Source organism: Mustela nigripes, chromosome 3 (genome assembly GCF_022355385.1).
Source record: "Mustela nigripes isolate SB6536 chromosome 3, MUSNIG.SB6536, whole genome shotgun sequence".
NCBI classification, from domain to species: Eukaryota; Metazoa; Chordata; class Mammalia; order Carnivora; family Mustelidae; genus Mustela; species Mustela nigripes.
Window position 1 is genome coordinate 162,862,521 of NC_081559.1, and position 26,345 is coordinate 162,888,865.

General features: G+C 38.1%; 1 protein-coding gene across 6 annotated transcripts in view; it reads right to left on the reverse strand.

Moving 5' to 3' along the window:
• Positions 1-26,345, reverse strand: part of UBR5 (ubiquitin protein ligase E3 component n-recognin 5) — a 139,778-nt gene that overhangs the window by 43,145 nt on the left and 70,288 nt on the right. For 5 of the 6 annotated variants that reach the window (XM_059394957.1, XM_059394956.1, XM_059394953.1 and 2 more), the window contains exons 10-25: positions 25,236-25,352; positions 25,042-25,152; positions 24,261-24,415; positions 23,349-23,466; positions 19,810-19,994; positions 17,388-17,497; positions 16,418-16,530; positions 14,891-15,034; positions 14,683-14,794; positions 14,285-14,439; positions 13,836-14,033; positions 9,501-9,711; positions 7,946-8,072; positions 3,755-3,906; positions 3,227-3,322; positions 2,760-2,883 (exon numbers count right to left, since the gene is read on the reverse strand). In XM_059394957.1, coding sequence (XP_059250940.1) covers positions 2,760-2,883; positions 3,227-3,322; positions 3,755-3,906; positions 7,946-8,072; positions 9,501-9,711; positions 13,836-14,033; positions 14,285-14,439; positions 14,683-14,794; positions 14,891-15,034; positions 16,418-16,530; positions 17,388-17,497; positions 19,810-19,994; positions 23,349-23,466; positions 24,261-24,415; positions 25,042-25,152; positions 25,236-25,352 — 2,228 coding nt within the window. The remainder of the gene's footprint in view (positions 1-2,759; positions 2,884-3,226; positions 3,323-3,754; positions 3,907-7,945; positions 8,073-9,500; positions 9,712-13,835; positions 14,034-14,284; positions 14,440-14,682; positions 14,795-14,890; positions 15,035-16,417; positions 16,531-17,387; positions 17,498-19,809; positions 19,995-23,348; positions 23,467-24,260; positions 24,416-25,041; positions 25,153-25,235; positions 25,353-26,345) is intronic. The other variant, XM_059394958.1, reaches the window with a different exon arrangement.

The window sequence follows — 26,345 nt, forward strand, 5'->3', positions numbered from 1 at the left end:
CCTGTGCATTCCTCTCTGATCCACCAAAGCAAGAACTCCTTCTGTAACAATAACATAGTACCACCATCCGCACTTGCTTACTTGGTAACTCTACTTAGGATTTCCCAATGATACCTCACATTCAACATGTCTAACAACTAAAATCACCTGTCTACCCAAACCTGCTCTCTACCTGACTTAGTCAGCCAACAGTAGCACTGCTACTAGAAATTAAGATAAAAAAATCTGGATTCTTCCTGAAGTCTTCCCTTCTAAATCAACTTTTTTGCTCTTGCATTTAATCCTCCTTTTCTGTTTTCCAGTTCAGTTTATTGTAACACACACACTAAAGACGACAGGCAGGCATAAAAACCAAACCCTTGATCAACTCCAGTCTCTACTCTTGCCTATTTAATCCTTTTTTACCCAACCATCACATTATTATTCTTATAAACCCACACTGATAGTATTAGTCTAGCCAAAGCCATTATTCGGAGGGTTCAAGCCCAAGGACTAGAGAACAAAGTGGTGGCTTTAACTCAGTTTTGCAGATCCACTGGCTACTGCTCTCCTCTTCTCATCCTCCTCTATTGATCAGGTGCATCACTGGTCCCTAAAATATTCATACCTCTCCTTTTCTGTGTTTTTGTTCACTCTTCTCCCTACCTATTTCCCAAGCTTCATACCACCTCTACTCAGGTTAAGAATAAAATCCTCTGCACCTTTACTAACCAGGATAATTTTACCAACATTCACTTTCTTTAGCTTGTATTATAAAAGCAAAACCCAACCACCCACACCTGGGACTGGAGGGAGGTCAGTGGGTAGGGGAAGGGGGAACGTTAAATTGGAAGTAATGAATTAACTGTCTTATATTTAAAATATAAAAAAGGAAACAAAGGACCAATTTGAGAATTCCTAGGCTTATCACCTAAAAGGCAAAAGAACCTTGCCTTTCCTCTAATCTGTTTCAAAGCTGTCATCAATAATACAAGCTTATTAACAGAATGGCATTTTGACTGTTTTCCAGGTAAGTTATGTATTTTCTCAGATAAGGGGTTGGGGGAGAGCAACTGCTACTGACACTAAAATAAAGGACTGGTGAACTAGAAATGCACTGTGGAAATGCAAAATGGGCTAAGAGGAGAAAGCGGGGGGGGGGGGGGGGGTGCCTGGGTGACTCACTTTAAGCATCTGACTTTAGCTCAGGTCATGATCTCAGAGACCTGGAATCAAGTGCCGTGTAGGGCTCTGTGCTCAGTGGGGAGAGCCTCCCTGTCCCTCTTCTACCTCTGTGCCCCCCCCACAACTCGTGCACACTCATGCTCACTCTAATAAAAAAAATTTAAATTTTTTTTAAAGACTTTATTTATTCATCAGAGAGCGAACACATGAAGGGTGGGGGGCAGATGGAGAGAAAGAAGCAGACTCCCCACTGAGCAGGGAGCGCCATGTGGGGCTCGATCCCAGGACCCTGTGATGATGACCTGACCCAAAGGCAGACGCTTAACCAACTGAGCCATCCAGACATCTATGAAAATATTTAAAAAAAAAAATTAAGAGAAAGGGAATAAGAACACACTATAAATTTTTAGGTAACACCAAATGATGGAGGAAATGATACAAAATAGTACCTTTAAAAATACCATAAATAGAAATTAAAACTGGTAAGTGAGAAAATAAAAATAGAAAAAACTGTATTTGTTTATATACTATTCTTACCTATGCTTCCAACCACTAATAAATTAGTAAGCTGCTTCTGGAGTAATAGCTTATTTCCAATTCAGTGACTTATTTTACTAGTGGGGCAGCCTTCATTAAAGTAATCAGAAGTTCACATGTTCGGTAATTATGGCCTAAGGCCAATAAGCCTTAAACAAAACTCTTGCCTTCAATGATAACTCAAAACACCTCCTTGTTCTTAAATATGAGGAGGTAGCATAAGGATGATGGCTGGGAGTCTCAATTCTAGAATCAAGAAACAGACCACAGTTGAATTCCAGTTGTGCGACTCACTAGTTTCATGACCCTGGGCAGGTTAATTAGCCTCTAAGACCATTACTTCAAATATAAAATGTAAATAATATTACCTACTCCACACTGCTATTGTTAGAAGAGTTAATACAAGTATAGTTTGGCACAGATAAGAGCTAACTTTTATAAAAATGCCTATTACTGAGTTTGTGAAGGAATATAAACAATCAGGCTAAAAGCGGAGCTATAATCTACCAATAGTGAATGAGCATTTGCCACACAATACTTACCAAAAACTCAGCATAATCTCATTTAGGATTTTGTAAGCCAAAAAAATATCCAAAGAAACCATCAGAATCATCCACAGAGTTTTAGAATACAGATTCCAGGCCCCATCCCAGACCTACACAGTCATACTTCTAGTGCAAGTTTGGGGAAGAATCTGTCATTTTTAAAGTTCTTAAGCTGCCAGTGATAGAATTTATGAATTCACATGGAGAATAACTATACTGTGATCTTTTTCTCTCTCTCTCACACACACACACACACACACACACACACGTATATACCTCCACATCAAGCTCCATAAAAGTTGTTTGTGTTCAATTAGTGTATACTGAATTATACTAAGAAAGGCCTTTCATTGAAGAGCGCTTGGTTAATCACAGAGGGAATACAATGCTAGGTTTTGATTAATTATTTTAAATTCACAGTAGGTAACTGTTGTCCATACATCGCCAGATCAACTTAAATAGTAAAAGGAGCTAAGCTAAATCTTAATAGCAAAAGTATATTAAACTTCTTACTTGGCAGAGAGGAGTTCTCGTAAATACGGCTGCAGTACAACACTGTCGCATAACAATTTTAATATAAAATGAGCATTGGCCTTTCGATCCTTGGATTCTACTACAGATGGCTCTGTGGAAGGACCTGTAATTAAGGAGATTTATTTGGTAACAAAACAAGAGTAAACAAGACAGAGTAAAAGGATATTCTGGAATAACATACCAAGTATCTATTAAATAAGCCACCAGAAAAATATTCTACTATAAGTAATAAATTAGTAACTTCAGTATAGAGAATTTAAACACATTAACACATTTACAACTCCCGACTGATGAAATGTTATGTTCACACACACAATTTCATTGACATATGGGAGATGTAATTCAGCGAATTAGATATTTTTCAAGCCAAAGAAGTCTCCCTGAGGCTAAGGGCAGATCTGCAGAAACCCAAATGCCTAGGCAGATAAAATAGTACAGATTCTCACCTGGAATGGTGGAGGTGCTTGGTCCTTGACCGGTGCCACTCGCTGCTGTGGTAAGAGATCCCACAGCAGGGGCCAGGATAAAATCAATGTCACCATCTTTCAGTAAACAGAACAGCAGGATGTACATCATTATAGGCAACATATTCCTAACATGTTCTCTTAACTGGCCTTAAGGCTTTTCTCTGCAAGCCAAAGGTCAAATCCAACAGAGATTTAAGTAGAAACTTGTTTTCCAAACTATAAGAGAAGGAATCCACTAGGCCAATTATTGACTTATTGTGACAGATGACTAACTAGTTTCTTGCCAGTATGGAAATATATATTTCAATGAAAGAGCTTCTAGAATTTTATTTTTTAAGTTATAACCCCACCCCCAGACCGAATCTCAACAACTAATTTAGTTACGGTTTACTCGTTATGCTATTTCTAAATACTTCAGATTTCAAAATAACCCACTAAAATGTTCAATTTCCTTTCTTTCAGGACCTTAGTTTTTTGTCAAGTACTAAATAAAATAACAGATCTTACCAGGATCCATCGCAGGAGGGTCAGGAACCCAACTAGGGGGAGCTATGGGGGGTGAAACTGGATCCTGGTGGTCACTGGATGAAGCTCCAGCTTCATGTCTACCCAAACCAGCCGCTCTCAGCGAACGTCTCATCATTTCCCGTAATCTCAAACTAGAAGAACATGGACAAAATTGGAGCTCACTACCATGGCTAAATGTAATGAAAAGGTGCACAGAACTTCTCATCTGAGATCAAAGTTTGTTCTATAAGCAAATACTCCAGGCAAGGGAAGTGAAGTACAAATGCCAATTCCGGAATCACAGAGTAAGTCAGTGAGGGATAGAAATGAAACTGGGGGCACCCAGTTCAGCACTAAAACCACTATATTAAGCTCCCACACAAACTTAAGCACAGGGAACAAAACTTGCAGTGAAGATTAGAAAATAATCTTTCATACAATTAAGGTAAATAAACAGCTGAACATTAAGACAAAAAAATTTTTCTGTCCCCTGTTTATAATCAGTAAGAATTAAGTTTAATAATAGACATCAGCAGACATACTGATTAGCACAAAACCGATACTGTTAGCTCACTTAAATAAATCCCTTTGCTGTGATCTCAAAAGCAATTAAACTAATGTCCACACAGTGAGTAGTCTTAAAACAAAGACCAATTTAGATTTATTTTTTATACAAAAAAAAAGTCTTTTTTTAACAGTACAACTTGCATCCCAAAGAAATTAATGAAACTGGAGCTTGTAAAATGTGCTGTTAGATTAATGTCTGGGCATGATTTTTTTTTTTCCTCCTGCTATACAAGGGAAAAAAAACACTGCAAAGGTGTGCACATCACTAAAAAGAAAAGGAAATAATCACAAACACAGATCTTATTAGGGGAACTGGTAACTACCTGTATAAAAATCTATACCTCTGAATAAAAGCTTACAAAGCCCACAAAATTAACGTTACAAACTAACAGCAATTAAGAAAGAGCACATAAGGCAAATTCCCTTCCATCAGTCACAATTTTAGAGTCTCCAAATGAATAAAGACTAAAAATTCAACTGTAAGGGCCAGGTAACACATAAGGGACTTCATTCTCCCATGCAGATTTAATCCCAAAGACATGATATTTCTCTGATGTGAAAGACCTTACCAGGTGAGCATTATATGTCTACAAATAAGTAGTTTAGAAAGATTTTTATTAATGTTTGAATCTTCTAATTATAATTGTTGTGTAATCCAAGGATAAATGTGGTTTTCCATATCGATACACTTTCCATTTTATGAGGAATTTTTTTTTTAAGTTTTTACAAAAATTTCTTTTAGAGGCTACTTTCAGGAACACGTCTATTTTAAAAAGCTTATATATATATATATGATGATACCCTTGGGAACAGAAGCATTCTTTGGAAGATTCTGCAAAGTAAATTTTACAGTCTCAAATAATATATTAGTTACTATAGTATTCATTATCAAAAAGTACCTACAGTTAAATTTTATGGTATCTTTGATGTCTTCCCTCTCCCAATTTACAAGTCTGAGTTTAAGAGTTTTTAGAATATGGAGGGGAGCAGGGCACAGGGATTCTTTCAGTCGAGGTCACTTCTCTGTCCAAAGACCTCACCCAGAGAGAAAGACGGGCTCCTTACCAGGTAACAGCACACACCAGGGTGACTGTTCACACTGTGATGTTCCTAAATAATCTTAATTAAGCTCAACACAGACACTTGGTATCCTAGTGTATCTTACTCAAAACAGAGAAAAAGAGAGAGAGAGAGAAAGAAAGAATCAGCAATTAAGTGGGAGGCACTGCAAATAACCTGAAAATAAATGCATGTTTGGGGCCTATTAAGAAGAATGCTTACATCAGGGTCACAAACTCAATGCCTACTGGGGCAGGAAGACAGTATCGATTAAGGAAAGGGCAGTCAGGTCTAAGAAGTAGGGAGTGATGGCAAACTAGAGGCATACATGCTTATCTAAAGGCATTCAAATTTTAAAGAAAAAAAAAAACAAAAAAACAAAAAACTGTAACAGTGCACAGGCCAAAGAAAACATATGTGGGCTATTCTCCAACCTCTAGCTGAGAGTAGACTAAGTTAAAATGAAGATAAATTGAGACCATAGTCTCATCTTGAACTTGCAAACTCCCAACTCTGTTGTTGTGATGTAGTCAATTCAATATTAAATGAGGGGGTCATTCCTTTGTGATTTTAAAAAATTGTCCTTAACCACTTTTCTTCATTAGGTCTTGGGAACATTTTTAAGTATAACGCCCAGCTCCTCATATAGATTCTTTAAAAACAAAAAACAAAAAACAAAAAAAAGAAAATTATTCTTCAAGATGCTGTACACAATTCATGAAGATTCACCTGTATCCTCAGTGGCTGAGGACAATACTGAGGAGATACCACCTTGGCTGCTAAGATTCAGAGTTTTGACATTTCTTCGTATAGGCTTGCCTGGAGTCATCGTATTTTCTGACAATATGGAAGAATTCAAGGATGATGTAAGTTCCTCTTTGTAAGCACGTTATATCCATGCTACAGAAGCCTTAGAATCCAGTCATGTTCAAACATACCACTGTGACAAAAAAGCGAAGGTCATGTGTCTTCCAGATTAATAATCTCTAGAGTACATACACCTGCAATCAGATGCATCAATCAAGCTTTCCACTAAATCTGCCCTTTGTACTCAGGAACTATGAGTCACATAACAAAACTTCTGAGTCAAATCATCATCTGAAGACATTTAACAGTACTCCATTCAATATTGAAATTGCATCAGCTTTGAGCTTACAGCTCATGAATCCCAGCCTGCAAACTCATCAAGGGGCATCGCCTAGAAAATCCATTGTAGACTAGAGGAGGGTTTCACTTCAATGAAGCAGAGTCTGTGGACTTCCTACTGCCCGGCGTGGATAATAAGACTCCTGTGCTTTCATCTGTTCAACCGGCAGCCCTGAGTTTGAACTGGTTAAGAGCACTGCAGTGAAATCTTCGGCAAATGCCTCAAAGGAGCTTACTCTGCAAATTATTTCTGTGAGCAACACATCACCCACTCTTGAAGCTCCTTTTAGTCTTTGCCTTCAAAATAATCCTTACATGAAAAAAGGATGGCAGCACTGGCATTGGACCAACCATATCAGAGTCCAACTTGATCTGCACCTGTATTTTCCCTGAGGAAACGAAATACCTGAAATAATTCAGAAACTAATTTCTTCATGAAGAATTTAAGTTGCTTTCCATTTTAGACCAAACACTTCGTCTGCCTAGTGTAGTCCTAAACAGATAAGCTGGTGATAATTTCCATTTTGTATAGTCTACATAAGGTCTTTGTACTGTTTTAAATTATAATTTGGTCACCCATAAATAGTTTGTGACAAATCTCACTTCAGGACATTTTTGAACCTGGGAAGCTATCAATTTTAGAAGAATCATTTTTAAAGGGAAAGTTGGATATGGAACAGAAAATAGGCAAAGAGAGTCTTCATTTTAAGCAGACTTTACAACCTATCACATGAGCACAGTGAGCAGTGCTTCCGTCAATGATCTGTCAAGTGTCCAAGAACTCTGGCTCTCGTGTCTAATATAAACATGCTTTCTCCTTCAGGAAAAAAACAAACAAAAAACAAAACAACAACAACAAAAAAAAAAAACCAAAAAACGAAAACAACTATATCCTGAATTCTTTATACTCTTCGTCTATTCAAACACCTAGTAATTTTCTACATGTTATTAAGGTCTGTCCATCCCACAACCCAGAGACCTGAAATCTTAAAATAGCAACATTCACAATACACATCAGCCTTTCATTTCTTCCCAGATCATTAATACATCTGAGAAATTGACCTAAATAATAATCAGAAAATAAAAGATTGCCATTCTTTCAATTATTATTATTTGTTCTCCAACTAAAAAAAGGAACTTCCTAGGAAACAAGAATGATAAACTTAAAACACATTGAAGAATCAAGGTTGAACTACTTGTCTAAATTATCTCAAATTTTTGAAGCATCCTAGATCCTACTCTTCTACACTTAAAATCTAATTAGATATTACCAGATCTTTTTCCTGGGGTGATACTGAAAGGAACAAAAACGAAGCAAAAGGACCCACCAATTCATGCATACGATAGGTATGAGATACATTTTTCTGTACTTGGATTCTGTTTCCGCCAAATAAACTTTCCTGGTAAAAATCACATTACCTTCGACTACTTGATGATCCAGCCCGATTACCTGGGCCATTACTTGAAACAACTGATATTGCATTTGCAATGGCCTCAACAGCAGAAAGCCTTTCTGCAAATGTATTTCTTTCAGAGCGCTCTGCTTCTGAAACATAAGAGAAGAAATCAGGATCAATTTAAACTTCAAAAATAACTAAGATTAAGTATGTACTGGCCATTAAATGCTAACTGCTATGTATTTTAGTACTTTAAATCACATGCTAGAGATAATGAGTAGCTTAATTTTTTCCTCCTTGGAGCAACAGACACTTATGACAGATTTAACTATGACCTTTAATATGTGACTTATTTCCTTATTCTGCCTTACTTTTCAACCCCCAAAGGTTAAAAAATAAGATTACTCATAAGTAGACTGAAATCCAGCTTTCACTACAAAGTACAAAAAAGACCCACAATTCAGTACCTCAGCCAAGGCTTATATACTACTCATCCTCCATTAATGATATGGAAATAAAGGTTAGAAACCTACAAAAAAACAAGAAAAAAACAAAAACAAAAACAAAAACAAAAAAAACGAGAAGAAAAGAAAAGAAAAGAAAGAAACAAAACTTGCAAAACTACTACTCAAAAATGTATCTACCAGGGGCACCTGGGTGGCTCAGTGGATTAAAGCCTCTGCCTTCGGCTCAGGTTGTGGTCTCAGGGTCCTGGGATCAAGCCCCGCATCGGGCTCTCTGCTCAGCAGGAAGCCTACCTCCCCCCTTCTCTCTGCCTACTTGTGCTCTCTGTCTGTCAAATAAATAAATAAAATATTTTTTTTTAAATGTAGCTACCAGGGACGCCTGGGTGGCTCAGTGGGTTAAGCTGCTGCCTTCAGCTCGGGTCATGATCCCAGGGTCCTGGGATCAAGTCCCACATCGGGCTCCTTGCCCGGCGGGGAGCCTGCCTCTCTCTCTGCCTCTGCCTGCCTCTCTGCCTGCTTGTGTGCTTTCTCTCTCTCCCTCTCTTTCTGACAAATAAATAAATGAAATCTTTAAAAAAAAAATGTAGCTACCAGAGTAGCACCAGTGGAATTTAGAATCAGGAAAAACACACAACCGCACTTCTAGTTTTGCAGATTTCCCTTTTGTTTAACCAATTAAAACCCTGAGGGCAAAAAAGTTTATTTTCCCAGAAAAATCTCATAACTCACTAGGTTGTTTTTCCTTGTACATTCTGAAAACTGGGATAAAAGTTGCTTCAGTATAACTTGCTTTAACTAGCTAAATTATTCTCATGGTAATAAAAGTCATCTGCTATTATAAAATGAGTAAATCTTTTTAAGTATTACACATAAAGTTTGTACATAATCAGATAACGGAACTCAAGACAACAAAGCATACTGATAAGAAGTTATCTGCTTATGTTACATGATCATCCTAAGAGGACAGACAAAACTCCTAGGTTTCACAAAACAAAGAAAAAGTACACACATTCTTCACAGTCATTTCCTTTCCTTCCCTTTAATAGCTATTTCATTTTCAAAACCGCCTAAAATTCCTTTTAAAGACCTTGTTATAGTTCTTATTCTCACCCTCTTCTTCTTTAGTTTCCTTATTGCTGGTTGGAAAACAAACTGATACACACGCATGCAAAATATTTCTGTTTCCATCACATCTGTGGCCGATGAACGTCTGCAGCATCTGTAGATTCTGCTCTAAAACAACCGCTTGCTCAAGATTCATGAGGTATTGTCGACAGGCCTCATAGTCACAACGCAGAATGTGCTGCATTAAGGTTTGTTTCTGTGCTCAGATAAATCAGGGAAAAAACTCCAATGAATTTGAATAGCACATTACACAAGTCAAAAATTTTATAATTTCACACAATAACATAATTGGCTCTGAAAGTAAGTAGACACAAGGTAGCCTACCAAAGGACGTAAAACTAAGGGCCCCCTTTAAGCACAGTATACGACTGCCAGAACAGAAAAGGGTATAAACTATCTGTAAAGGACCACTAAGTATTTTCAGCTTTTGCAACTAACTCAACTCTGGCTCTGGCAGGAAAGCCACCATATACAACACACACACAAATGACAGTGACTGGATCTGATCTGCCGTTAAGACTGCCAACTCCCGGTTTATATTAGTTCTTATGGAACTACCAAATTAGAATCCTACTAGTACTGTTAATCAATTAAACAAAGGGTATACATTCTCTGTATTTTATATAGGCTTACTCATACCCTCTTATGCTCATGAGTTACATCACATGTGGTACAGAAGAAAACCAAAACCTTCAACTTCCCTAAAATCACGACAGATGCAGTCTCTCAGAGGTGACAACTAATGCACTGCATTGCCAAATACCTGGTAATATTCGTTAATTTACGGAACATTCCACTACCTACCTAAGAAACAGCATGCTATTGACTGAGTATCTCTGGCCCCCAAAATTCATATGCTGAAAGCTAATCTCCAATGCAATGGTATTTGGAGGTGGGACCTTTGAGAAGTAACTAAGTCACAAAGGTGGGGCCTTTGTGGGTGGGATTAGGCCCTTAAAAGGAACCGGAAGAGATGAGAGTTCTCCCCTCCCACCATATGAGAATACATGGCTGTCTATGAAACAAAAGGTTGCCCCCATCAGGCACCAAATCTGCCCACACCTTGACCTTCGGACTTCCAGCCTCCAGAACTGTAAGAAATTTCAGTTGGTTGTAAGCCAGTCTGATAGTAATCTGAACACACTAAGACATGGCATGAATAAATCAAGGAGTTCAAATGTACTTCTTTCAGAATGTAAAACTGTAATTAAGAGATTTTAACGGACTAACTATAAAGCATCAGTTTTGGAAAACAAGTAAATGTTTCTTTTTTAACTAGAATTAAGAACTGGGAAAAGAGTGTGTGGAATACAAAGGGAAGAAGAAAGCTATGTTTGAACCACTTACCACCTCTCCTCCAAACCCCAATCTGATGGAGAGGAGGAAAGGTAAAACAAAAATAGGAAGGGGAGGAAGAACAAAAAATAGTTAAACTATTTTCAGTACCTGCCACAGGTGAGACAGGCCATTTTGATTGTGGCACTAAGACTCTGGGGTGAGGTGATCCCATACACTGTAAGCTCCAGTTCAAGGGTATGAGGTAGAACACGTACGTAAGATTAAACTGTCCAAAGTCCAGTGACATATATGAAACAATTAATATGTTGAGAGAATATGTCAAAGGCTCTCCGAATACTAAAAGGCACACTACTATTTAAAGTAACTGAAGTCAGGATACTCTGCGACGTAAAAGGTTTCCAAGCAATCAGCAAGTCATCGGGTTGGAAGCAGCTACAGGAACTCTCATCTCCAACTTGCTCCACATGGGCTCTCACTCTGAGACTCACCAATACCACACTTACTGTGTTACATGCAAAAGAGTTTAGTCTGCATCACTCTATGCTGTATTCATCACTTATTCTTGTAGCAAAAGGCAGAGTGAATTCAGTGCAACATTTCTCACAAGTCTACTGTGCACCAAGCCCAACTCACTGAAGTACAAGATAAATTATGGCGCACTTTATCGCTATCCAGGGGATGACGACACATTTCATCTTTACCCCTGAGATGCTGACAAGAGTGCAGGGGTCACAGAATCAAGTAACTACAGAAACATCTGAAGGAATAATACAAATGAACAGAGGCGGCCAGGGGTAAAGAGATAACACAAACTGGATCATAAATAAATGGCAACATTCAGAGCAATTAAGTATGGGGAACTGCAATGAACTGGAGACACCACATACAGCCTCTAAAGGGGGCAGCTAATGGCTTTATGATGGCCCAGTGTTCCCAGATCTTCCTATTTTTTTAAGAACAACTGAAAATCTGTGGACTTTAAAGAAAATTCCTGTGGTTTTTAAATGCTGGCAACCGACCAAGAATTTTAAAATGAGACGGAGGTTACTTCTAGGGGCCAAGTTCAGGCCATAGCCACCTCCTTAACCACAGCCCTATCAGTTTGGAACCTCTAGTCTAACATGTTACAAACAAAACTAAACCAGAATGAGCACTGTGTCTCCAGACAACAAGCTTACTGGCAGCTCTCAGGCGTACCTGGATTCAGACTATTCTAGATGCAATTCTAAGTAGTTTGCTTTCCCCTCCAACCTAATGGAGGGTCAGTAAGCCCCCATACCAAGTTCTATTTCCATTCTTTATAGGAAATCTCCTCACGGTTGTCTATTTTCTCCTTGGCCCACCCTTTAATCAGGCTTTCATCCCCGCTATCAAGAATGACCCAGATGGGAGCCAAATCCCCAGGCACGTTCAGCACTTGCCTTGCCCGGCCAACAACATCACTGTACATGGTTGATCACTGCGTCCTACTTGACACATACTTGTCACCTGGCTTCTAAGACAACACTCATTCTAGTTTCCCTCCAACCCTTCTGGACACTGCTCCTTCTCAGTCTCATACGCAGGTTTTTCTTTATCTCCCTGGACATTTAAATGCTGATACTATTCTCATGGCTCAGTCCCTAGGCCTCCTTTCTTCTCCATGACCTTGATAATCGCATTCAGTGTAATTCCTCTACTATCATAGATGTACTGTCAGCTCCTAAGTCCATCCTGCTCTGGATCCTCAGGCTTAACAGATCTAACTTTCTATTTATTGGCTCCCCTTGGATATCTGATAGGCACCTTAAACTCTGCATGTCTAAAACCAAACTCCTGCTGTCCACCTCTCCCTCCTGAACCTGCTCAATCCCTAGTCTCTACCTCTATAAATGCCAACTTCATTCCTCCTTCCTTTGGCCCTCTTGCTTCCTCTGTTCGACACCTGTATTGAGCCATACGTAAATCCTGTTGGCTCTACCATCAACCGTATCTAGTATACATGGAATCAAATCCCTTCTCCCTCATACCTCTACCTCTTGGGCCAAGACACCATTCCCTCTCACCTGGATCATCTGAACAGCCCCCTCACAAGCCTCCCTACTTCTAAACTGCCTCCTGGTATTCTCAGCAGCGCAATGGTGATCCTTTGAAAATATATGTAAGTCAGGTCAAACTCTGTTCAGATTGCTCCAGTTAAGTCCTGTCTCTTCATCTAACAAACACCTCATCTATAACATGTTCAAAACTAAACTGAGCCTCTTCCCTCATCCCATTTGCTCCTCCTCCTATTTTTCCCTCTCCCCACCAACCACACTGAAATCAGAAGCTTTGATCTCCTTCCTATCATTTACTGATGACCAGCACCAAGCTTCAGAGTTTCTACTTCCTTAAGATCTCTTGAATCCATCCCCTCTTCCTCATATCCAAGGGCTCAAGCTTACTTTGTTCTAACCTGGATAACTTCATGCACCTTTTTATCTGGTCTCTACACTTCTTTTATTATTTTTTTCCCTACACTTCTTTTAAAAAGCCAGTTTAAAATCCTTCTCCTCCTAGCTTTCAGGGGAAAGCTCATACGCCCCTTAGGTTGGCACACAAGGCACCCCAGTGCCTTTCTCCAGACTTTGCACTTGTTACTCACTGACCCATAGGAGCCCTACCTTCTGGTTTTATCAATAGAACTTACAGAGTCTCCCAATGTACTGAGATTCATTAAAGGCTGTTCTTGGTGCTAGGGGTAACACTTCCCACCCTCAGCTGTTGTCTAGGAAACTCCTATCTGACTATTCAAAGCTGTGTTCAGGCATCAACTCCTCAGAGAAGCCTTCTCTCCAGTCACAGTCTGATTTATATCCCTCACCTTTGTGCTCCTGCAACACTGTGCATGCCTTAAGCACTTACACTGTCATCATTGGTCTACTCATCTCTCATCACCACCTATAGAGAGGGTTAACAAATCATCTGTTCAGGATTGTTTTCCCTAGATTCTAGCATCATCTTGTGAATTAAAACTCCACATAGTTTCAGTAGTCAAGTTACCTCTACAGCCATGATGATAATAGCAGCTTTCTTTTTGATTGTTGAGTTGGCAGGAAGATTTATTAAAGAATGTACACCCATTCCAAGACTACTAATAGGTGGAAGATCAAGCCAATCAGGATCCCTTATTCCTCCCATGCAATCTTTGGCCATTGGGTAGATAGTACCATTTCCATCTCGAAGAATAATAGGAGACTCCTACAAAAGAGGGGAAATAATAAAATTTGGTTCCCAATCAAAAATGCATCTTTGATTTTTACAACAGGTATATTTATTTTCAAATAAGTTCAGTTTATAGTGGCCAAATAAGAAACCCAGTATTAATCGTGCCTGATATTCTAAATTCTTCAACAGTTTAGTAACAAGCAAATTATAGCCTACCCCTAGGCTCTACAAAAATGTCAATGTTGTCCTACCAAATTTCAAAAGCAAAAATAAGCCTCTATTACCTGTCCAGCAGTGAAAATGGCTACATTCCTCTCATTCTGACCAAGGAAAGCAATGCTGCTTGTAGGGAAATTATTCTCTTGTTCTGCTTTTCCTGTAGCAAGATCAAAGATACAGTACCGTACCCAATTTCCAGTCTTCAAAACAGCATGCACACCTTTAGAAAACATAAATGTAAAAAACAATGTTATACATCTTTAGTAATTTCTAATAAAGTGCCCATCAAATCTTAACATCTGTGGTCACGTTTGAAATGTAGATTCATTTCGCTATATAACATTACACACAAGGGACAAAAACTACCATAACACCTCACATCACTTTATCCTCCACCCATTTACTACACAAGTATTAAAAGAATATAACATATGCCAACTGAAAAAGTTACAAAAAGCTTTACCTTTGGAATCCACATTCACTGCTAATATTTCCGTTTTTTCAGGTATACAAAGCTTTTTAGGAGTCCTTTGGAAACAGTCAGGAACTTTCGGTGTTCCGCCAGTTTTGACAACCTACATGACACAAAAGGAAACTTGCGCTCAAACTCTGGAGTGCAATCAAGCCATCAGGCCCCACACCCACCCGCTGAAGGATCCTTCTACACCTACCTGCAGTTCATCAATTCTCAGTAGCCTACAGTCCTGAAGGAGAGAGGAAGGGTCAGCATCCGAGCCAGAGCTGCTCTGACAGTTTGTATTACTGGACGTTCCTGGGAACTTTACGGCCACATAGGCACCATCCACTTTTAGCACCTGGAAGCACAGCCCAATATACTGAGTATTAACCAACTTCTATGAAATCAATATGCAAATGAGATCCACTGAACTTACTTAACATCAAAGGCATTTAATTTCTTCTATTTCTTTACTGATGAACAAGTTATAAAACTAACCTGAACCTGGAAAAGAAAATGAACCTCAACAGACTCACCAAAGCTTTGTTGTTGACATCTGTATTCGAGGCTTACCAGAGAGCAACTGACCCACACAGCCAGCACTTACAGCCAGGAGATGTTTAGCCATCAGCTACAAAAATGAAGTATAACCCTTGAGATTCTCCCATCCTCCCTCTTTACTAGTTAAGAGCCCTGCTGTGTGAAAGCACTTCCGTGAAGATCATAATGTGCTATATCTGCACTGCCTGAGATGGTAGGTATTAGCCAGAAGTGGCTCCTGAACACCGAAAATGGAGCTAATGGGACTAAAGAGCTGAGGTTTTATGTTATTTAAGTTTAATAAACTTTACTAGCCACATATATACTTAGTGGCTACCCTTCTGGGCAACACAGATAGAGAGTGAGCTGGGTACAGAAAGACAAGCACAGGACTTGCAACCAGAATATTTGAGTCCTATCTCAGCTACTCGGTTTCCAATTTTGAGCCCGTGTAATCTTCTCAGAGGAAACACCTGCCCACAAACGACAGTTCTGCTTTGACAGTCACATGGAAGATGGTGTGAAAACAGCCTCTGTAAACTATAGGGGATGGCATACCTCCTCTTCCCCTTGAGTACAAATGGAAGACCACCAACTTCAGAAACACATGAGCGATCAGGAAAACCTTTACTCTGCAGGTATTCTGCAGCTACAGATCCATTTCGTTTTCCAGTATGTGTGGAAGGAAACGTGAAATCAGTGGCATTCCAGCTGATGGACTCTACCCACTTGTTTTCTTAGAAAGCAAGACCCTCTCCAGAAAGAAGGGGAAAGAAACTAGAAGGTGACTTGAAAACAATAAAGAGTTTTAAATGTTAAGGGAGTTTTTAAATGTTATAGAAGATGATCTCTCCTTCAGAACTAACATTTCCAAAGAATGGAGTGTATCAAAAAGTAGTAACAATCTTAAAATACATACATATAATCTCTTGCAACTTTCGGCAAATATGAATTTATTCCAAATTAACACTTTTTTTAAAAGAGAGCAACATATCACCATAAATGTTGAAGAAGAGGACTTAGAGTCATCTATTCATCTTCAGGGACAGAGAAGATACCCGCAACAGGCTAAGGGCTCACTGAAAGTGATAAATGAAGCAGCTTTGAGGACAGGGATGAACACTCACCAACCGTAAGTTCTTGGATAACCAATACTGTTCTAATTCTGGTGGTAAATAATTCTTACGTATTTTGAACAAACCTTGCCAACAGGAACATTCTTAACATCTTCCACAAAAACGACTTCCCGAAGAGACCACTGCTCTTCGTTCACCTTTTCCTCCTCTTTCGGGGCAGGGGTGGACCGTCGTCGTTCTTAGACAACAACAAAATGGTAAGTACCAAAAAGAAAATGTAAAAGAGACTTTATAGATTTCATCTAAATATGTGACAAAAGATCATCCGTAAAGGGACACATAACTGAGCTATCTAAGTAACAATTCTGTGAAATACTGCTTTATGTTTTATGACCAACTTTCAATTCAAATGACTTCATATCATCTGTCAATGTCTAATGATATTAACACTACTGCAAACATCACAAAGAAGAAATTAAAAAACCTACTTTGAACCCTTAAAATTAGAGTTATCTGACCAAGGTTTAAAAAATAGACCTGTTAGGCTATTCTTAAAACTATTACGTAACTAACTACTGAAGTCTAACGTTCAGTTTTGTCAGGTACAAAGTAAATACATTACAAAATAAATTTATTTTGAGGACCTTTCAAAATACTCTTTAAATCCAAGGTGCAATAGTGAGTCTAGGTTCATAAATTCTACAAAGTCTGAGCAAGAATGGTGACCCAGCCATAACCAATTTACAACAAAAACAGTCTCAGCAAAGGTGGGCAGATATTCTAATTAGTGGCATTACTTCCTACTCTTACGGTAAAGCATTTTACAAATTAAAAAACAACATAACTCTCAAAAACAACAGAAATTAACAGTGTAAACGCCATTTTTTCCTCATTTTAACGAAGCTGTGTGCACGTGTGCGCGCGCACACACACACACACACACACACACAATCAAACTGGCAGAAATACAATTGATATGATAAAGTATGAAAAATGGTATTTATAGAGTTGCCTCAAATCACAGACTGAGTGAACACAGCTGTCTGCCTGGGACCTGATTTGGACCAGCAAGTACACGCCACACATAAAACTTACTATATGGCATTGATGCACTGCTGGCAATGGAGGACGCATCACTGCACGTGGATGCCGGAGATGGCGGGGGACCCATTTCCGTTTTCACTGGTTCCTGCTTACTTTCAGGCCTGAGATTAGAAATAAGATCTCCTCGTTAGGGAAATAAAGTATTAGGGACTTGTCAGATGATTTTTAAGACTCAAGCTTATTCTTGTAAGGGAATGGAATATTAAAAACTTGTACAAAGTGGTCTATTTCTAGGACTCAAGATACTGAAAAAGGTACACAGTGCATACTTCAAATTCTTAGTAATGTTTCAAAAGGAAAGAAAAATACACCATATAAAGCTATCAACAACATGGAACAATGATTCAGATACGCCTTATCTAGGAATAACAACAAAAACTACACTCAATTTAGCCTAAGCCTCTTGAGCAAACATGTTTCACACTTCACTTAACCCTGACTTGGACATAGCAATTTAACTGAGAAAATAGTAAAGGAAAATAAATAAAATGCCAACTAGATCATTAATTCCTTAGAGTTCAAAGAAGGAACTCTACTCACAATGGCTTACAAAAATTTATTCTTGAACCATCTGGTGATGAACCATCATCTGTTACAACCGAAATGAGAAACCACAGAATTAATAAACTATAAACTATCCCTCTGCACTGAGTTATTCCATTAACTCTACCTAAGAGGACAACTACAGTCAACAACTACATGATACTCTATAGATAGTAAAAACATAAATACTTTCAGTCATTAAAAGGCAGAAGAGTCAATTTTTTAGTCAGAAAAATAGTCACCTATACTAAGAAATTTGTTATATATAGATCATTCTGGTATATTTTATAATCAGGGCCATCATCTTAACCCCCTCATCTCTTATCACCTCCACCAGGAATGTCACCTGAGTTTAGAAAAAGTCCACAGAAAACCAGTATTATTTTCACCAGCATCTTGGCAAAGCACTCCGTACAAGCACATGCGAACACTCGTTCACGGCTGCTTTGCAAATCTTGTGACGGTGGAATCAGGCCGATACTGACTAATCACTAGCATGCCTTTAAAGTGAATGCATCGACTTAGCAAAGAAGAGTGTTCACATGAAAATGACTATGTTCTTAACATTTAATTTCACTAAGCTTTTTTACTAAAATTTATTAATAAAGATGGAAAATTTCAAGGAAGACATGAAAAACTTCATAAATTACATAATCTCTATAGCATATTCTAATTTAAACTCATTTGTGGCATGTCAAAAATATTTCAACCATTCTTTACGAAGTTTCATAAATAATGAAAATGTGTTTTGCTACTTTTATTTTTAGGATAAAAATCACTGTAATTAGAGAGGAAGTCTATAAATCTCTTTTGTAAAACAAAACAAAGGGAGAAAGTGGAGGGAGAGAGATTTAGAGCACACTACAACAAAGCAGGAAGCCTTAATTTGGCATAAGTTATAACAGCTTTGGTTTATTTTAACTTATTTAACAGTAATCCCTGTGTTTTCTAAACTTCAATTTTCATTTTTAACATTAAAATAGTAGCGATAAAGACAGCAAGTTTACGTTTACTTGAGCAAATGAAAAAATTTCAGTACTTTAAAAATCTCTATGTATAGTCAATCCCCATTATCTCTTTTCAACACCTGTATACATTTTTTAAAAAGGATATACATACAAATATTTAAAATGTTATTTCTGAAATATGATAACATTAGTCATCCATGTTTCTGTAAGGCACATATTTTTATAAGATTAAGAATAAAGGTTATAGACTTCATTAACATTTTTTAAGTTCATATAACAAACAACCAAATTACACTATATACCAATATTTTTAGAGACAAGTAGATGCTCCTAAAAGTACAAGAGTTAACTAAGATCTATGTATCTAGCTCCCCAACAATAAGATTCTGTGTGTGGGTTCCACACAATTATGTGGTATTTCTGTTCGCATATCCCTCCAACCCAAAAATTTACAAATCCTTTATAGAATTTCCCTCCCCAGCAAATTAACTTGTAAAACCCTTCCAAGGATTAAGACACAGATGAGACATTAGGTAAAAATTAAGATGATTATACAGGGAGAGAGAAGGGCAAAGTTGGCTTGATACGGGTAAGGCTGAACACATTATTACTGCCACAACCCCATGGCAAAGGACACACTCTAATGAAAAAACAAAGACACCAAAAGAGATCTCTACATGGTCACTCCAGCTGAACATCAAGAACTAAAATATACAAATATTAACCAAGCTGCAAACAGTAAATTTGACCGACTCCTTTCAAAACTCTTAGGCATCCTCATGAGACACACCACGCGAGCCCTCTTCTGTCACTGTGCACCTATAAGTCAGCCTTGACTAGCTCCCTCACATATAGAACAAACTAGAAACTGGTATAAAACCATGATTAGTTAGAGTACTTACTTAGCTTCAGCAGTTTTGCTAGCTTTGTCCATGCTTTTCAAGCTCTCGGGAGAGCGAAGTTGGAATCTGCAGCTATCATTCATATTCCACACCGACTCCATCAAGACACCGACTTTAGGAATGCCAGCACTAATTGAAAAAGCAACTGCTCCAGCATGATAAAGAGGATTATTTCTTAAGCATACCTAGCATACAAAAGAATCACCATCAAAATGACATAATTTTAAAACTAGAAGAATTGCTTCAAATGTATAAAAATACAATATATAAAAGTATTATTTCCTAGGTTTTCCAAAAACAGTCAACACCAACAATAATGCTGATAAAGCATTGTCTTAAAGATCTCTATCAAAACAAAACAAAACAAAGCAAAAAACACAAAAACCCCAAAACAAAAAAGGTCTCTATCAAGAATTTGTTCCCAGGGACAACTGGGTGGCTCAGTTGGTTAGGCGTCTGCCTTCTGCTCAGGGATTCCCACATCCCACTCCTTGCTCAGCAGGGAGCCTGCTTCATCCTCTGCCTGCCGCTTCCCCTGCTTGTGCTCTCTCTCTCACAAAAAAATGAAATCCCGGGGGGGGGGGGGTGTGGATAACTTGTTCCCCAAATTAAGGAGCAATAATAATTCCAGCACATTTGCTAAGAAAATAACACCTTATACAACAAATTAATTTCATGCACCAACTATCCTGACCATTCTGCTATAAGGAAATAGAAGAGAAACAGAGAAGAAACTTTTTTTAAAGGCTGGCATTAAAAAAAAAATGTGAACAAAACAATTACACTTTTTGTTGTCTTCTTATAATTTGAAATTACTTTCCTAATTTGTGATGCTCTACAGTATTCAGGCTCTCTTAATTTCATCTCTATGGGTATTTCTTTCCCCCAGAAGACTATAGTTTTCTACAAACCAGAAGTTTCACTGGATATTATAGGTTTTTTTCTTACATAAAAAAAAAAAATTGTTAACATCAGTGTTAGAAGTTAACTGAGTTCAGGACTGAATAACCTAAAACTTCTCACCTCCGAGGAGCACCCTCAGGTCACACTCCAAAACCAATACCTGCAGGGTGGCCCCATCACACGCACCAACAATAGTTCCAAATTAAAGATACACATCATTCCAGGAAATCTCTCATTTCTCTAACAGCTCAGTCTTACTGACATTCTGTCCAGTCATCCAGTAACTAATGATTATGTTGTACTTGACACTGGCATATGTGAAGATCATGTGTTTGGTGGTTTTTAATTAACCGTGACACAGAAGAAGGTGAAACAGGGGAGCTGCGTGGTTCAACTGGGTAAGTGTCTGCCTTGGCTCAGGTCATGATCCCAGGGTACTGGGATCGAGCCCCATATTGGGCTCCCGCTCCTCAGCTGGGGTCTGCTTCTCCCTCTCCCTCTGCCCCTCCTCCCCACTCACGTTCACGTGCTCTCTCTGTCGCTCACTCTCTCAAATAAATAAAAATCTTTAATAACAAAGTCTGTATTTGGGGGGCGCCTGGGTAGCTCAGTCAGTTAAGCCTATGCCTTCGGCTCAGGTTATGAATCCCAGGGTCCTGGAACCGAACCCCACATCGTGCTCCCTGCTCAATGGGGAGTCTACCTCTCCCTCTCCCTCTGCTGCTCCCTCTGCGTGTGCTCATGCTCACTCTGTCAAATAAAATCTTTTTCTAAAAAAGCCTATATTTGAAAGAGAAATGTGATTAAGACATTATATTAGAAGGTAGGTTGTTTATTAATGTCCTCCTATAAAAAATAAATGCACCTTCAAGACAAGAAGGTTTGTATTCAGGGTCCCACATAAACAAGATATCCCAAGGAACCGCTGCTACATGCATACCTCTCAATTATGGACACTCTAAATGATCAGTGCCCTCCCTGTTCTGTGGCTGTGACTGTCTTTAATCTCTAGTTTTCTAAAGCTTTAAAACAAAATCTTAGCTCTACCACCAAAATACACCACTACCTCTCAGCAATTTAGTGCGATGCTATTTTAAAACTTTTTTTCAGTACATCTTTAAATTATTTTTTCTACTCTCCTTGTCTATAGTAACGTCATCTTACAAGCTAATAAGGCAAATGCTAGGATATCCTGCTATTATGTGAGTCCGGTGAACAAGGAACTGGAGAACATCAAAAATCAGAACATGGACTAAACAGGAAAAGGGGAGCTTCTTAAAGAGAAAGATCTGTCCAAAGCAACTGAAAGAAATAATGAAGGTTGAACAAAAATTTCAAAATAGTGGATAATCACTGAAAACTTCCTAGCTGGGAGGCCAAGAAAGGAGTCAGAACAAGACAGCTGCAAATATGACGCCCCTCAACAACAAAAGAGACACAAACAAAAATGGGTACATTTAAGCTGGGCTTTGCTGAAAAGTACAGCTAAAAATGGTGACGATTTTTTAAGACATAGGAATTGTAAGTAATACCACCTTGTGATGAGAAAAAAACAAGTGAAGGGAAGTGCAAGATGACAAAATTAGCACCACCCTGTGTAAGTAAAAGAAATTAAAAAACTGTCTAAGTGACAGGGATTTAAAAGCCCTTAAAATATTTATTTCAGCATTTGCTATAATGAATATATGTATCAAGTTTTATCCTGAAGATAAAATTACTAGAGAATCTAATGAATGAGAAGTATAACAACAGTTCTCAAACTCTTTTGGTATCAAAACCCTTTCTCCCTATTAAATATTACTGAGGACTCAAAATCTTTTATTTGGATCCTATCTAGTTGGTACTTAATGTATTATTAAAACTGAGAAACTTTTAAATATTTAACAATAATAAACCCCAAGTTAATAGAAACAATTTTATGAACTATAACTAACTACATTCTCAAAAAGAATAGCAGGGAAAGTGGCATTATTTACATTTCTGCAAATCTCTTAATATCTGATTTAACAGAAAGACATTCCCATATCTGCTTCTGCATCCCATCTGTTATGATACAGCACTTAAGACTCAAGTGTATGAAGACAACTCAGCTTCACACAGATACGTAAACAGAGGAGACAGGACTCTGCAGATTCCCTGAAAGAATGGCGAAGCCAGCAGAAGTCCTCGGAACACACTCTGCTCCACAGAGGTACTGAAAAAATTACCTATCTATGAGACAGGCACATAAGACCATCTCAGACTCAAACAACAGAAACTGGCCGAAACAGAGATCTGACGAAGCCTCCTGCCTTACGCTGACAACATCCCTGAGAGCAGTATCGTTCAAACTGCCCCGCGGTTTATCGCCTGCTGATGTTCAGGCCATACCCTCCAACAAACTGAAGGAACGTTTCAGGTAAGGAGAGCCAAGTGGTTCTTAAAATTAGGCAAATCTGGGAACCCTGCCTCATAGGGAAACCTACTGACACTGGGGCAGAAATCTCTGTTAATCAGCTACTGAATAAAGAGCACATACATGCTACTGGAATCTGGTACTTTGAATGACATTCATTTGTAAAACTGCTTACAGGGGACGAAAGTGATTTTGAAGAGAAACATTGTCCCTTAAGACACATTTCATTCTAATCACTTACCTGGGTACCAACAGTAATGTTTGGCATTGAAGAAATACCAGCACTAGATTTGGGCTTTTTATTTTTTGCTCTAGCTTTCTCTAACATTTTTTTCCTTTGACTAAAAGGGACTACACCCCTGAAAAGAAAAAGTATAAACTGGTCAAACAAGCAGCAAAGAAGCCTATTAAATAAATTTGAAATTACATATATTACAGTATTTTTGTTTCAGAATAGTATTAGCATGTACAACTTATTCTTAATAACTTGATCACAGGTTTAACACATAAATGGTTCCTTTTTATTAAGCCTTCAGGGATTAAAATTTACAGAAAACTCATCACCCAAAATTTTCTTCCAAACAACTATATCTCATTAGTAGATTCCCCTATATAATATTTCTACCAATGCAAATTTACTACTAACTCCTTAAGACACAACAGAAAACACATTTAAAATCCCTAACAGAAAAGAATAATTAAGGAAGGCATAGAATATTCATCCAATGAAATACTTCAATAACCTTTAAAACTGTATTTTAAGCAATACTATTGAATGGAAAAAAAAGCATGAAAAAAATACCCTAAAGACTATGCTTCCAATTATGTAAAGCAAAGTACATATTTATGTACAGGAAAATAAGATTAAATACTCCTGAATTCTAACAGTAGTTATCTTTAGGTTGTAGGACAGTAGGTGATGTTCAGTTTTTACTTTATACTTTCATAAAATTCCATAATGATACTCACTAAAGTATGCGTTACTTGTAAAACATTTTAAGGGTTTTTTTTAATATTACTTTGCTCCATAGTGAAATTTCCCTCCCCATGAAGCATTCATTATCTTTTGACCAACCTTCCACTACTCAAAGCACCTATCTATGCACCTAAAAGCATTCACTGATAAGGAATTCCCTCTCCCTGTGATACTCACCACCAATATAAATTGTTTTCTAGCTGGGCGCAGGTGTAAAGGGCACAGCAATGTAAAGACACAATCCGTTCACCTTGAAGTTCTGAGTAAGTCTGTGCAGTGTGCTCTAATTTAGAAGCCACAGAACTTAAAGTTTCATCCACCCATGTAGCAACCTAAAGAGTAAAATAATAAGGGCTTAAATAAATATAATACAAATAATCTGTTGAAAAGGATGTGGTCAAAACTAGGAAAAGACAGACATACTCTATGGACTGGAATTCTAAAATTCTCTGTTAAATGCCAGAAAAATAAGGAATTCAGAAAAGATTCTTAATTAAGACTAGAGCCTAAAATATTTTCTTCATACACATAAATCAAAGTAGCAGTTATTGAATGTTTGAAGCCATCTCTAAGAAATTAATCAAAACTAAACATCTGCCTCAACAATTTTCAAAAGAATTTAGTAACTCGAAAGCCAAACTGATAACCCGAGGTATAATACCCCATACTTTCCCAGTCCATCTCTTCGGCTTTTCAGTAGCTCCTCTTTTGTCAGCCCTATCTTGAATATTGTTTCTTTCCCTTAAAGGACAAAGCTTCCCCCAAAAGGGATAATATAATATAGGGACAAACCAGCAACAAAAGATTATATATTAGATTACTCTCTTAGGTTTGAGATGCTTTGTGTTTGTGGATCTAGTTAGAAAGAAAATGAAAAGATGGAGAAGGGGCAGGGAGAGGAAGAAAACTAAGAATTTAAGCGTGAAATGTTTCTCAAGCAATACCCAATGTTCTGTACCTTGTTATTTTCTGTAGCTACAGTCGCTCTTATGCTATTTGCAGACAGCAGGACTATTTTTTCATTGGTTAGCCCCAAAAATGTTGCTCGTGGATGATGTAGTGAAGGATTCTTTAAAAGTATAAGAAACACAATTACCATTTTGTGTGTCAATATGTAGCGCCATTCAATGCAGCTTTAATATGATAACATACCTGTGCATTTCTGTAAGGCTCAGATTCACTCCACTTCCACTGATAAAGTTCTCCTTTACCGCTGACAGCCAAAAGCTCAGAATATAGAGCCCCAATACAGATAAATTTTGTTCCATCCTATAAAGTGAAAAATTGTACAAGAGGATAGATGTAATAATCGCCAAACCTAAAATGGCTTTAATCACTTCATCAAACCTGGATTCATTCTGTGAGCGTGTAAATCACACCTATGCCAAGTAAGTCTTCAGCACAGCCTGCAAGACCCTGGCCCTGGTTGCTTCCTGAACTCACTCCCTGTACTCCCGGCACATGCGCCTCTTTTCGGCTCCTGGACCACGCCTGCAGGACCTGCCAAGTCCCTGGTATTCTCTTGCCTTGTTTCTTAGGTGACTCAACCCCTTTCCTTCATCAAGCCTGCTCAAATGAAACCTCTGACCACACCACCTACAAAACCACCACTCTCGTATTCCGTCTCCTTACTCTACTTTCTTTTCAGGTGACGACCTTTCCCAACTTGACATACTGTATTACACATTGATAGTTTATTCACTTGAATATAAGCTTTGTCTGGTCTACCCCCATAGCCCCGCTTCAGAGAACAGTGCACAGAATAGGCACACTCAATAAATTGCCAAATGAAGAAACAACAGTAAGAAGCTTAAGAAGCTGCAGCTGGGAGAGTCAAACGTCAAGACAGAAGACTGCTTCCCTCTAGGCTCTTCCAAGCTGTTGAAACAAAGGTCTACATGTTGTTTTTTTGTTTGTTTTGGGTTTTTTTTTAATATATATATATGTATATATATATATTTAAAGGCAGAAGTTCATTTAATGTTTTAAGGTAAAGCACATGCCAGGAGTTCAGCTTAATAACCCCCAACACTCGGACCAGCTTCACTCCAGGAGTTCAGTGCAAATAAATTCTAAAAATCTAAGACAATAAATGTAAATGAGTATCAATAATAATTTTTTCACATTAATATGTTAATACAATCCGAGTCGTGACGCTACCCAGAAATCACAGAACGAAACTTGCCAGGTAAGAGACTTTTGGTTATACTTTTGCTACTGGTCTATACACCGCTTCTCTTCGGAATTCTGGCTCTGAAGTAT